Below are 15,573 nucleotides of genomic sequence, written 5' to 3'. Positions count from 1 at the left end.
ATGTTTTTAAACTTATTAAAACAATAACATGAGAAATATAATGTGTGATGAAAAATTGGACTATTACATCAATGTGTTATATTGACTTACAATAGTTGTTAAAAATAGTCCCATATCTGCAAGCATTTCTTCTTGTTTTCAAAGACTTTCACTAGTTGTTCATATGGAATGTTCTTGGTGTAATCACAAACAGCAGTATAAAGTTCCTGGGGCTGTGGAGATTTCCTTGATAAACATTACTTTTTGCATAACCCCAAAAGTAAAACTCTGGTGGGTTTAAGTCCAGAGAATGAGGTGGCTACAAGCCCTTAAAAATAATTCATCTCCAAAAATCTCTTCCAATAACTTCATGGATTGCATGGCAATATGCATAGTTGCACTGTCTTGTTGAATCCCAAGCATTATTAATTCATCTTCAGATAGCTCTCCCATGAACTGGTGAATGATTCCACAATAATGAGCTAAATTTATGTTTCTGTAAAGAACACTGGGCCGACTATCCTTCTCCTAAATATTCCGTGCTCCAATCTTCTGGTTATGTAGAAAAATTTCATGTAATGCAAGTGTATTGTTGCCAGACCATAAACATGAGTTCTGTGCTTGCAGATACCCTGATAAATCCGACCGTGTCTCATCACTATAGAAAACAGTCCAAAATTATCTGTAACAATTTTGTTGAAAAACGGATATTAATTATTGAAACCATTGGCAATATTGAATTCGCTTTCCACAGTCTATGGACAATAACTTTTGATACGCTTTCACTTAACATGAGATGAGACTGAGCTTCTAACAAACTGCCTGCCTTGTGTGCAGTTACAACACCACTGTATTCTGTTGGACCAACTTTTGCATGGACTTGTTGGAACTACGTTGCACAGCAGCAGATATGTCAAATACAAAATGAACAACAAAACTAAACGTACTTCTTCTCATCTTGAGGTCACCAGCCTGACTGCCTCATGGAAGCAACCTGTACACAAGGTAGGGTACCAATCTTTGCAAGAAACATTACTTGCAGCACACAGATTATAATCCCTACACATATAATCATATTTATATAGGTATATATTTACTTTCCAAATGCACTGTATATTGTAATTAATTTTCTTGGAGTATTGTTAAAATAAAAATGTTCAAAAACCTCTCCCAACCTTAGAAATTAGTTTTAACTTTTACTGTTTCAACTTCAAATCTGCATTAATTTTTTCTAATTGAATGGTATCAGGTTGAAGATAGTTTTTTAAATTTTATATTATCACAGTAATTAGGAGCAAGGTTTTATATTCTTTTCTGAGACATTTTTGTTCAAACAACACAAAATACTATCATTTGAGGGAACTAAGATGTGATGTTTGTATTAACAAGAGCGTAAAATTTAAAAAGAATTATTTTTATTTACATAAGCAAATTAAATAAATAATATCTTAAAGGTAAAAATCATTTTCAATTTTGTCACTGAAAGTAAACTTAAATATAAAGTTCTTTGTTCAGAAAATTGAGGCTCATCATAACTAGCTTTTTCTTAATTTTTATGAAACAAAAGCAGTTAGAAAAAAAGAAGTATGTGTAATCTATATTTATTTATTCAAATTCTACCAGAATATCTCCTTCACTGACTGTATCTCCAACATTTACATTAACTGCTTTTACTTTTCCTGTAATTTCTGCTGGTAATGAATTTTGCATTTTCATTGCCTCTGAAAAATAAATGCATAATGAATTAGATTTAATTTTTAGAAGCGACTATAAACTGCTTGTGATAAAAAGTTTTTATTTTTTTTCTTCTGACATCTTTACCACAGATGCTGATTGCAATTGACAGCAAAATTTCCTGCCATGTGGGTGCTGAATCGAAATGATATATATTATTATTTTTTATACACTTAATGAAGATACTGTTCATAAACAACCATTTAAAAATGTTCAATATCATCATCTCATATGTAATCAAATATTCTTTTTCAAATAACAGAACCAAACTGTAACGTTAATTTATACATTTTTTTAAATTTCTTAAATTGTAAATTTTATATACATTGTTTTAATTCAACCAGTATTTTTGTTTCATTTTCAAAGATCTTATTTGTTAATGGAGCAGAGAAAGATTACACAGTGGACCAAAAGTCAATTTCTCCTGGTTCCAGATTTAAATTCTGTTATGCATGGTAAATTTGGATTGTGCCTGCTGTAATAACTATTGAAACATTCAATAATTAAAGAGATAAATTTATGTAAAAAAAATTGTATTTTTACAAAATGAGACTTTTACTACTTCTCAACATAATCCCCACCAATATTAATACACTTGTCCCAACGATGAACTAGTTTTTTTAAACCTGATGCAAAGAAGTCTTTGTCTTGTTTGAGTCACTTTCCCACAAATTCCTTGATCTCCTTGTTGTTGCTGAACCTTTTTCCACGTAATGCCTGCTTGAGTGGACCAAACAAATGAAAATCTGATGGAGCCAAATCTGGACTGTAGGGAGGATGTGGTAGTATCTCCCAACCCATTTTTCTAATGGTTTCATGGGTCAGCTGAGTGGTGTGAGGGCAAGCATTATCGTGTAGCAATATCACGCCTTTTTTTGAGATCCGTGACATTTTTCTCTCATTGCTGGCTTTACTTTTTTCATCAGCATAAATAGTAGACATTGTTTACTGTATGCTGATTTTCCAAATAATCACAAAAGATGCCACCTGGGCATCCCAAAAGACGGTCAACTTGACTTATCCTGCTGATGCTTGCGTTCTGAATTTCTTTTGGACAAGTGAGTGGTGTGCTTTGTCTTTTGGACTCTGGTTCAAAATGGTGAACCAAAGTTTCATCACACGTTAAAATCTTGTTTAGAAAACAAGGGTCACCTTCCCTTTCATAGTATTCTTTCAAATCTGTATACACTTTGAGTCTTGTTTCCTTGTGTTGTGTTAACTCTTTCAGGGCCCACCTTGCATTTGTTTTGCTGTGTACTTGAGCTTGTTACTGATAGCATTATGAACTGTGCCAACACTTACTCCAATGTTTTTGCTATATGTTCAATTGTAATACATCGGTCTTCACAAATAATGTAATCAATGCGGGTTTCAAGCGAAGGACTTGACACTTCAACTGTCCAATTAGGACATTGCTCGTCAATCACTGAGGTTCAACCGTTTTTGAACTGTTCTACCCACTTATAAAAATTTCCGCAGTTCATACAATTTTCATCATACTGTAAAATCATTTGAGAAAAGATTTTAGCCGGTTTTTCAACTTCAGAAAGCAAAAATGGATCACTGAATGTTGTTCATCTAATGTGGACACTTCAAGTGGGCACACCATGCAATATTGAAAATAAATAAATATGCATAAATAAATGCAATATTGAGGTTATAAAAAAAAAACAATTTTTATCCATCAGCTGTTCTCAGCTCATCCCAGTGAAGCCAACCTAAATTCATAAAAGTACAAAACTCCTCCTACAAACTGATTCATTTCTACATCAATTTGTCTCTTTAATTATTGAATGTACCTTGTAGTTATTCAGTTAATTTTTTGATCTGTTTGAAGAATAATAATTTTTTAAGTACACAAAATATGAACAAGTTTTTGATACAACAATATGATACAGCTTCCATCCATGTAGAGTTCATGAGTTCTAAATTCTTTTATTGACTTATTAATATTTATGTAAGTTAAACATAACATTTAATAATTCTGGAGTTGCTTCGTGATTAGGTAGGCCTAGAACTATTTAACTGACCTTTAGCTGATCTAGTATTTTATTTATCTTTGAGGTTGATGAAACCAAATTTATAATAGAATAGTTTTTTAACTTCAATATATTTTGACTAATGTCAAAATATATTGAAGAGTGCCTTTATATTGAAGAGTACCTTTTAACACTGTTGACTGCCACTTTCAATGGCAAACTAACTAGGATGTGAGAGCCGTAGTGCTACTACATATTTTTATGTTTTTAATCATTATTATAGTGTAACACACACTGTCTGATGGTTTATTAGATTGAAATGTCATTTGTATTTATGTATGCAATATTTCTGTAAGATATTTAATTTTAAGTCATCTTTGTTAATTTCTAAACTTGTGTCAATATTAGAAATAGAATATTTATTAAATGGTCTGCCATATTAGATAAACCTAATTTTTATTTTTATTATGCAATAACAGAATTAGTTCAATCATGAATGAGGATGCAGGATTCTGCAAAAGTACTTTCATGAAAAATTAAGGTAAAATACTCATATGTTCTACTCAATATTCTGTATTAGATGGTTATTTAATAGAATATAAATATAATTTAACAGTACTGAAGAATAATATGAATCTTTAAAAGATTAATTTCAGTAATATATATTTATTAGTTTCTTTTTTTAAAAATTAATTCAAGTTTATATATAAAAAAAACTATCTACCTTGCTATACAACAAAAGATTCATTAATTTTTGGGGTAATAAATTTCTTGGGTCTTCAAACTGAAATGATTAATGACAAACAAATTTTCATCAAGAGATTTGGTAATATTCTAGCTGTTGTTGAAATGTAAGCATTGTAAAATCAACAAACATCAATTGTGTGACATATAATTTAAGGAGATTAATTTAATTTAATTTAAGGAGATTAAAAAGATAATGTCTCTTCCAGTAATCACTTAATCTACAATCTGAATTGTCTCAGTTTGTAGTAAAAAGCAAAAATGTTTTAAACTCATTTAATGTCAAATTCTTCCACGCTTTTATTCGCAATTTCATTTCAGATTTGGTTTAGATAAAACAAAATTTACATATTTATTTGTTTCTTCAATAATAACTTTTAAAAAAGCATCTACTAGAAAAACTGTCAGGCAGTGATGTTACCAACAGTTCTTGTTACTTTATGAAAATATATTTTTCATACTGCTTGAGTTTGTAATGTATGTTTGAGATGTAAATAAATGACAAATATCTGAAGAGGTGGTGAACTGTCAGGATCTAAATGTGAAAAAGTAATCTTGATGAGGTAGTAGCAGATAAATCAGGAGATGAATTAGATATGGTGGCAGTAGTAATAATATTATTTTTGTTACTACTCTAGTTGCACTTTGGTCACTGTCTGGAAAATAATCGTCCTCACTTGAATCATTTGAATTCATCTTCAATTTCCTAGCTATTCAAATAATTAAGGCATGTTTCATTATTTGGAATATCCCTGGTCATCACTCACAATACTAAACTCAATACATTAGCCTGGTAATGTACTATTAATTTAGATAATATATATTGTGAATACCTTCTTTGTATAGACTGTGAAATCTACAGAAAAATGCTATAAACAAGATATACTTCTTAGTTAAATGTGAGAAGCACACTAAGAAATACAGTTTGGATATTCAGTTTCCCATCCATGTAGGCATTAGGTCTACCATCAGTGGTAGATGACATTGTTGATAGATCTGTGCATATGCCAGTGATCATGTTAAAAAAGGGAAAAACAATATATAGTATTATCTATGTTAAGAATAAAATTTATGTCATCTTAGTAAATAAGACTCAAATGAAATTGTTTCAAAAATGCAGCAGAAAAATCAAGAATGTGCTGTAAATTTTGAAGAATTCCTCTTTAATTATTTTTCACAGGAGACAATTTAGAGAAAAAATTTCTTATTGTGTGCAATATAAAACTTTGCATTCATATATTTACCAGCAAGGGAAAAACATTAAATAAACTTACCAACAACACACAATTCCTGTCCCTCACTCATCAACTGACCAGGCACACAACTTACAGATTTAACAACACCAGGCATTGGTGATAACAAAATTTTCAATTGATCAGCCTGAAAACATTTAAAATAAATGTAATTAAATAAAATATTTTCATAAAACAAAATAGCATACTTCTTTTATTGTGCACATGAAAAAACATTATTTTATACTAATAATAAAATAAATGCAAGATTATGTCATTAAAAATATCAAAATTTTTTGCTGTAGTTAATGCAAAAGTTAAGCTTACCTTGGTTTTCTTTGGCATATATTTTAGGTAATTATGAGCCTCTTTTGTCAGTACTAACACTTTGAAAGCTGATCCTTCATACCTAAAAATTAAATAAATTAATTTCAAGGATAAAAATAATTTGTTTTATAGTAATATATATTAGTGCATATTTAAGATCGCTAACATAATACAGATAATATGAAATGGGCTGGTTTTATTACTCTTTATTATAAACAATAAAAGAAAGAATAAACTGTTTATTATTAAATAATTTACCAAGAATTCCTGTCCCCTCACCCATTACCTGTCCTGGCACACAACTTGTAGGTTTAATAACACCAGGCATTGGTGATTTTCAATTAATTAATGTTCTTTATAAGGATGCTTACATGTCAGCAAAAATTCTTTATGTAATGCCAGAAATTTAATTAGGGACTAATTTTCTTCAAAAGCTATAAAAACAAGCTATTCAATTTAACATTGAGAAGAACTTTAGATAATTTTTTACCAATGACAACATAGATTCATGAAACGCTTTTTATTGTAAATATCATGGATCTAAGTATCTTATTATGATATGCCTAATGATGATTAACTTATTGAGCATTAATGACTCGACACATCATACTGAACTCTGCCAAGGGTTTGATGCATTGACGCATCAAATGAGTGTGATATTTTATAGTGCTGTTATTAGAGCTCAGGCAGCTGGCTTAAGTTAGTTTATGTATTGTCATAAAGGGTTTAAATGTAAACTCAGAAAGGGTTTTTCAATTGCATTGTTAAAGTAATCTGTAGATATCTCACCCTGACAATTTTTAACTTACTTTTTTCAATAGTGCTCATTTCATTGTCATAGTTTCTGTATTTCTTGTGAATATTTAAAGTTTATCTTTGTTTCTTTTATATAAAAAGAAGAATAAAATAATATAATATAAATATAAAATGTTATTTCAATTGTGCTGAATAGATAATGGCTTACTATCCAATCAAAAGAAAACCTTAGAATGTTATAAGATGCTGGTGATCCACATTTTCCACTTAATATTTTTCAACAGCTTTCTCCTGTACAAAAAAAAACATTTTCCAAGTCTCTTTCCCAAGATTTCTAAGGGTTTTTACTTACAATACCATATATCTGTAATAACATCCCTGATTCTTTCACCCTACCAACTTTCAATTACTAGATATTCCTTTCTCTGTCTGATAACCCAACCCACTACCACTCAACAGCAGACTCCACATCATATCTCCATGCTACCCATTTTACTTCACAAGCAACCAAAAAACAAATCAGAATCAGAAAGCATTGCTGGTACCGAATTTGACAGCAGCATGAATGCTACTCAGTGAGCACCTTCAAGTTAAAATGTTTTGTACCCTTTGGGTGCCACTCAACTAAGAATGGCACATTGTGTTTCATGGTGCCGTAAAATGGTGAAAATTTTGAAAATGGGAAATCTTACTATGTGAACAGTATTGTGACAGGTGCTGAAATTTGACTGTAGTATTATGATATCTTGACCAAGGCTCAGAGCAAAGTGTAAGTATTTGAAGATGAGGGAGACCTTCCATGGCTGTTTGAAAATCCAGATCACTGAAGAAGAGAATGGTTACCATATTTTTTAGTGTGAGAGTAGTTTTAGAGGAAGTTGAGTTACAGGAAAGTAACATACCAAGGAATGCTTGCCTAAACTTGTTGACGCTCTCAAGCAGTTGTGCCTAAACTCAAGGATGGACAGATGGTTTCTTCACCACGATAACATTCCAGTGCACAGCTCCTAGTATTTGACCCGTGTAGGAATACAACTGTTAAAAGATCCTCTCTACAGTCCTGATCTCACTCCATGTGATTTGCGCGTTTCCTCCAGGTGAAAAACAGACTGAAAGAGAAGCATTTTACAAGCGATGATGACCTCCTTGGGAGATAAATGTGCCCAGACAAAATATTGCAGGTTTCTTTGAAAACTGGTTTCAAAGGATGGAGGTGTGAATTATGTGAGATGGAAATTATTTGAAAAATTATAAAAAAAAAAAGTTTTATTGCAAAACGTTCCTAATGCCATTTGTATAAAATGCACCATTAACCTGAACTACGAAAGGATGGAAGTTGTCAGATTAACACAAATATTTGAAGAAGTAAATTTTTCTGGAAAAATTCATGTCAAATAAGAACTTTGAATTCATTAGCTAAATATTTTAATGATAGAATCTTCTTTAATGAAAAATATATGAATGTAAAATTAAGAACTCTAACAATAAGAACTCGCAAGTTTGTGAAAAGCAACATTATGTAACAATTAAAGTGTTTTTAAGAGTACAGTATTTTTTTTATACAGAGTCCGGCATATAAACCTGATGATTTTTGAGGAATAATAATTAAACTGTGTTTTGTACTATTAAAACATTTAATATATCAAATTAAAGATCAATTTTTGCAATTTATAGTGAATTGCTTACATAGATTTTTTTTTATTTGAATATTATGTGGTCCAAATGTTTTCCATTACTCCTCACACACTCACTTAACCTCATTCTAAAATTTTACATTGCTCGCTTGATTGAAATTTGACAATCATCACTTGTGAAACTGCTTCAATTTCTCATTTAATGACCTCCTTGAGTTCTGCAATTGACTGTGGTCGACTACTGAAGACTTTATGTTACCCCCCACAGAAAAAAATCACAAACAGATCAGGTGAACGCGCTAGCCAAGGAATGTCGCCAAATTGGGAAATCAAACGTCCAGGAAAGGTTTCTCGCAGAACATCCATTGAGATTCTCGCCGTATGGACGGTGGCACCATCCTGTTGAAACCAAATTTCATGTCCTTGAAAGTCATTCAGTTATGGTCCCAGAAATTCATTCAACATGTTTACGTATCGATGAGATGTTACTATTACTCTGCGAATTAACTCCTCAAAAAAATATGGGCAAATTATGCCGAACTTTGAAACCGCACACCACACTGTAACATATTGACTGTGAAGTGGTTTTTCAAGAATTTGCCGTGGATTATGCGAAGCCCAATAATGGTAATTTTGTTTATTCACAAATCCTACAGATGAAAATGTGCCTCGTCACTTAAAAGAATAATGGCATCCTGGTGAACATTTTCGAGGATGACCTCGCAAGATGCTTTGTGAGACGCCCAATCATTTGCATTAAGTTAATGCACTAACATCAACTTATACAGATGGAATTTCAAGTCGGCATGAAGAATTCATCGTACACTTCAATCAGAAATGATTAGCGCAGCAACATGTCTCGCTGTTGAACATCGTGAAGACTGCGTAACAGCTAACCTTACAGCGTTAATGTTTTCAGGCATTCTCACAGTCCGTTTTCGTCCTGTTGGTTTCATTTTTAAAGCAGACAATGTGTTCCTAAAATTCTTCACCCACAACAATATCGTATTCCTACTAGGAACAGACGCGTGTCGATTTAAATTGAAATGTCTGCGAAATAAACGCTGTGTTACAATAACCGAGTTATTATTTTTAAAAAAGGTTTCAATCACAAACGCTCATTGTTCACCTGACCACGAAATACTGGCTACTGAAATAGCATGAATAGACCTGTCCATGTACAACACTCCCGCCTTCTCATTGACAGTGGTGCCAACGTAACAATTACTACAAAATTGTCAGATTTATATGCCAGACCCTGTACAAGAATTAAGTATTATTTTTAAGAATAATTCTCTCAACTAATTCAGCTGCCTGAGATGCTCTGATTATTACCAAAAATATACTTACACAATTTCAAGATTATTATTTCCAGCATTTGATAAAAGTTGAACCACTAATGGTTTTCCATTCACTTCAGTTTTAATAAGTGCTTGAGAGAGGTTAAAAGAACCATCAACTCTGAGATCATTGTTGTTCAGTGAAATCTGCAAAAAAAATAAATAAATTTATATATATATATATATATACATACACATAAAAGTAACAGTATTCTCTAGATTATTTTTATGTACAAAAATTAAAAATACAAATAATATCTAAAGAGTCTTTATTTTAACAAGTCGTTGCTCACTTATTACATTTACAGACTATCATATCAGTAGAACTTAATATTTGGGGTTGAATTTATTAAAAACGTTTTTCTTTGTTAAGTACTGATAACTAAGTATTTGTTTGAAAAACTTATATTATTACAAATTACAAAATACAAATTTATAAAAATATTATTACATATTTTTCATAAAAATAAATATAGCCAAATGTAAGTTTTTTTGGAACAAACATTTACCCTCTCAACTTGTTCAGAGCTGATCCACTAGACATATTAATTTCTCTATAAATTTTACACAACTCCACAAAAAATCTACATGTCAGCAGAATGCTTTACAAATTTTCTACTTTAAAACACTCAAATAGTTTTTCCAAAATATTTAATTAAATAATTATACACATTAATGTTTAATATAATTTCCATTGATGATAAAGAATTGATTTTCAAAAACTCAAAAATACAATTACAAAAAAAAAATAATTTTGACATCCAGATTTCTTTCTTCTTCTTCTTCTTCAAGTGGCATCTTCTTCAGGAAGTCTGCAATCATCATCGCTACTTTGACTTTGAGTAGGCAGCTCGGAACAGTTCATTGGACGTTGCTGTGATCCATTCCCTCAGATTGCACAACCATGAAATTCTGCACCTCCCAACCTTAGGCCTGTCCATTATCTTCCCCTGCATGACCAACTGGAGCAATTCGAACTTCTCTTCCCTCGTTATGTGACCTAGATACTGTAATTTGTTTGTAACTTGTTTGTACTGTAGATGTAATCTCAAGTTGTTTATTCATACTCTCTAGTATCTTGATGTTTGATACCTTATCCTTTCAAGATATCCTTAGCATGCATCTATAGCACCACATTTCAAAGGCTGCCAGCTTTCTCATGCGTAGTTTTTTGAATGTCCATGCCTCCATTCCATCATATAGTAACACAGGAAACACATAAAATTTTACCATTCTAGCCCGCAGATATAATCTGACCTGCCAATCAAACAAGAAAGTACGCATTTTGAGAAATGCACTTCTAACCATTTCTATCCGGGTTTTAATTTCCAGTATGGTATTTGTACTTAGTTGTTCTTTCAATTATCGCATTGTCAATGTATAACTCTGGGCTCGTCATTTAGTTATCACCATGTACTTCATCTTCTTGAGGTTCATTCTAAGGCCGTACTGTATATTAACATCTTTAATCTTTTGAACTACTCTCTGTAGATCACTCAAAGTCTCTGTTATGATGACAGTGTCATCCACATACCTCAAATTACTAATTGGCTGACCATTGACTATAACTCCAGCTTCATCTTCATTTAAAGCCTCCTTGAATATCAGTTCGGAATACAGATTAAATAGCATGGGGGAAAAAATGCATCCTTGCCTTATTTCCCTTTGTATTTGTATTTCCTCTGTAACATCATTATCTACTTGAATGGTAGCTGTTTGATACCAGTATAACGATTCAATAATCTGTAGATCTCGTGAGTTGATATTCCGCTGTTTAAGTAAGTTTATTAGAGTATAGCGGCAAACTTTATCAAAAGCCTTCTCATAATCTATGAAACATATCCTGGTTCATATCTAGGCACCTCTTAGCTAATACATTAAAACTAAATAGAGCTTCTCTCGTACTGAAACCTTTCCTAAATCCAAACTGGGTGTTAATAATATCTTCTTCCAGTTTATTGTATATTCTTTTGTGGATGACTTTCAAGAATTCTTTTACCATATGACTCATCAAGCTAATAGTTCAGTAATTACTGAATTCTCTTGGATTTGGTTTCTTTGCTAACATTATAAAAGTTGATTTATTCATTGCTTCAGTATTATTCCAGTTTTGTACACCTCATTAAAAAGATTTACAATAACGTCGAGCTGTTCTTTATCTATTAGTTTTAGTTCTGATTTCTTATACACACAATATTATAACTCTTTATCAGTTTGCCAAATTTTTTACTATTACTATGAACTGCTGATGAGACAGTGTTATTAAAATCAATATAAATAACTCAATTCTGTTAATCAAAATTAAAGTAGGGGATTCCTGCCATCTGCTGACCTCATGCCCTATGAAAGTTAATGAAATTACAGACAAATATTACATGAAACTACAAAAGTGCATGTTTTTCATTTTATTTTTAGGTATTCAGTCTTTTACTCTTTATAGATCATTTAATAATGATCTATTGTTTAGTGACAATATTATATGTTTAGTAATGTCTATAGTTTAGTAACTGAAAATAGATATAATTTTAAAAAAAATATTGATATACATTAATTATTTAAGTCTCATACCAGAAAGCTATTAGTATTAGAATCATATTGTACTTCACAGGGAAACTCCTTATCATGTAACTGGACAACAAAATTCCATTCTGAAGGCAAGCTGATATTTTTGTTTATATTAGTATATTGATATGCTTTTAGATCAAGCTTAGCTTGTAAAACTGATGCAATTGCAATTAAATATTGTTGCTGTTTGTCATTTAATTGTCTTCCTTTAAATCCCTCTGGATAGATCTGAGTTAAATATGCTGTACTTATTTCACCAGAAATAAACTTATGCTCCGTTAATATATCACGAAGGAGAGAAATATTGTGTGTTACACCTGTAATTCAAAATAAAACAAAAGATTATTTTGCTTAAAAAGAATAAATATAAAAATAGTTCATAAAAAATCCCAGAAAAATGATAACTATATTTATTTTCGTGACTTACTTAGTTAAACTATATGCACACTACATTTATTAAAATTTAAGTTCATAATACTCAATTTTTTCTTGATGAATTTAAGCTAGTATATTTTACTAGCATGTAACAATATGAATGTGAAACATATATTATGCCATACTTTAATAGTATTAAATATTTTTAACAAATATTATATATTTTTTAGTGTATTCAATAGATTCTAAGGAAGTCACAGTGCTTTTCTTCATAAACATTATAAATATTTAAAATTTTTTAAATTAACGCAGTTCTGTCCTGATGGTGCAAGCAGCACAGGATAATTTGGATAACCTTCTGAGTAATGTAGAGAACACCCGCAACGTCAGTTTGGGAGTGTGAAGTAAACCCCTGCCTCATCTTCAGCAGTTCAAGGAAGTTCTCTCTACATTGAAAGAGGGATTCAAGGATTTGGCCAAATTGCTCGAGAGCATTAAAGGTGTGTTGAAAACGAAAACGAAAACAAAAACAAAGGATGAACAACCTTGGCTATCTTCACGTGTAGATGTATTGAAAGTAACAACAAGCGATGATGACAATGATGATAGCAATGAAAAAATGGATAAGGGTGAGCTTGCCCAGAATGTTTTTGTAGGAGGAAGACAGCGAGCAATGTCGTTACAGGATAGAGAGGCTAGGGTATCTCTGGCCATGATCAAGGAAGCCATGTTAGTAAAGTCTGGGTGGAAGAGGAGGGTGGAACTTTCCCCGTCATCCATAGAGTCAGACAGTGAGTTCTCTAAGATGGATGTAGGGACATCCACCTGGCAGAAAGAGGTGACCCATTGGTCGAAGAGTTTCATGCGGCTTAGGGTAGACCTGACAGATTCTTGAAGATTCTAAGGGTTCTACCCACATTCTTCTTGTGGCTTAGTAGAATCTGGATAAACTTTTGGGGTGCCACAGTGAGGAGCAGGATTTTGCCTAGGCTTAGGCATGTTAAGGGAGTTCTTTCCGCTCTGGCGGAAGGTTTCGAGAAGTTGGCCTCCTGGCCCAAGGAGGTCAAATTGGTTCAGGCACCACACATTCCCGCTCCTGCACAACCGAGGCGTTACACCAAAGTTGTGTAGGGCAAACATGAGACTAGCCAAGCCTCGCCGCAGCTTGAAGTATTATTTGTCAATAAGGTTGAGGGGTCTAGTAAAACTAGTAGGTAGTAGTAGCTATAAACTAAAACATTAAAAGCTTACACTAATATCACAGCTGAAAAATTTATTTTTAAAAACACTTAAAACTAAATCACAGCCGTAAAATATAAAATTAATAAAAGCTTAAAACTAAAAATGTAAAATTTAACACAAATAAACTTTTAAAAAAAATCCAAGAGGAATGTAAAGAGTCCCTGTTCGGATAAGGGAAAGACTAGAAAATTCAGATAAAAAACTAATGATAGTTAAAAACTAAAATATTAAAAAGCTAAAACTTAACAGTAACATAAAATATCACTAAAAAACTTAAAACTAATATCACAAAAATAACTACTATCACACATAAAAAACTAAAAACTACAAAAAATCAATTATGTATACATAAAAAAAAAAAAATTGAAATAATTACAACAAACATCGAGAGGAGTGTAAAACGCTCCCTCTCAGATAACAAAAGAAAAGAAAATTTAAACACATAACACTATTAAAAAGCGTGTAACATATTAATAGTTCTAAGAAATAGAAACACCTGGTCTAAGATTACTTTATCATTGCTCAGGATTTTATGAATGTTCCTGGGCAATTTAAATTTACGACGCAATGCCACATAATAAATGCAATCCACAAGGATGGGACGCACAGTCAAGCGGCAGTTGTATCGTACGCATGTTGGTGCATCCACTTTTGACATTAGACATCCGTGTGTGACCCTAGTATGGCCTAACCTTAATTGACAAAGGACTACTTCCTCTCGACAAAGTTTTCTAAAAGACGAGTCCCATGGCAACAACACAGTGGTTTTAATATATTGAAGTTTATTATCCACTGTGGCAGTCCAGTCACCTTGCCACTTCATTTGAAGAGCGTGTTTTACAGAACTGCTAAAATCGCATGTAGTAACACGATTGGTAAAGGAAGGTTGACTACATGCGTCCCTAGCAGCAGAATCTGCACATTCATTGCCTACAATTCCTACATGGCTAGGGATTCAGCAGAAACTCACTTGTACATTCCGACGGTTCAATTTGGTGACTGTGTTATGGATTTCAATGGCCAACGGATGTCTAGAGTAAAAATCTTGCAAAGCTTGGATTGCACTAAACAAGTCGCTTCAAATAAGGATATGACAATATTTTGGGTTAACGATATTTAAAGCCTTATTGATGGCGTACAGTTCTGCAGTAAATATACTTGTAACCTTAGGTAGACTAAACATATAGATTCTGCTATTAACAATAAATGTGCATCCAATGGTATCATTCTGTTTCTATCCATCTGTGTATACTATTGTGTTTGGGTTTATTCTGAAAAGGATATCATGAAAATTTTGCTGAAAGACGATAGGTGGTGTTGATTGTTTCTTGTATATGGTGAGATCAAAAATAAAATTTATAAGGCTAATTCTCCATGGTGGATACAGGTAGGTATACGTTGGAAAATAGCAGGTATGTCTACGTTTAAAAACTGTAGTAACCGCCGGATACGTACACCCATAGGTGCGGTGGATCATGGATGGTTCTCATATCTTTGTAAATTAGGATTCTCAAGAACTGCGGTAAAAGCTGGGTGATTCGGTTGCCCTTTAAGGCGGGCAAAGTAAGATGCTAATAGTTAGTCACATCTATCCCAAAGTGATGGTAATTGGCATCGTGCCAATTGACGGTGATTGGCATCATGCCACGCTTATATTGGTATTGCT

The 15,573-nt window shown here is 32.2% G+C and overlaps 1 protein-coding gene across 1 annotated transcript in view; it reads right to left on the bottom strand.

The window, feature by feature from the left end:
* Window positions 1–1,377: 1,377 nt before the first annotated feature.
* LOC142318954 (propionyl-CoA carboxylase alpha chain, mitochondrial-like) overlaps window positions 1,378–15,573 on the bottom strand; it is a 77,445-nt gene continuing 63,249 nt past the window's right edge. Inside the window, exons 11-15 of the mRNA XM_075355645.1 lie at window positions 12,294–12,607; window positions 9,736–9,872; window positions 5,996–6,077; window positions 5,711–5,816; window positions 1,378–1,700 (exon numbers count right to left, since the gene is read on the bottom strand). Coding sequence (XP_075211760.1) covers window positions 1,585–1,700; window positions 5,711–5,816; window positions 5,996–6,077; window positions 9,736–9,872; window positions 12,294–12,607 — 755 coding nt within the window. The 3' untranslated portion in view covers window positions 1,378–1,584. The remainder of the gene's footprint in view (window positions 1,701–5,710; window positions 5,817–5,995; window positions 6,078–9,735; window positions 9,873–12,293; window positions 12,608–15,573) is intronic.

Source organism: Lycorma delicatula, chromosome 2 (assembly GCF_047948215.1).
Source record: "Lycorma delicatula isolate Av1 chromosome 2, ASM4794821v1, whole genome shotgun sequence".
Lineage (NCBI taxonomy): Eukaryota > Metazoa > Arthropoda > Insecta > Hemiptera > Fulgoridae > Lycorma > Lycorma delicatula.
This window is presented reverse-complemented; position numbering and strand designations above follow the sequence as displayed.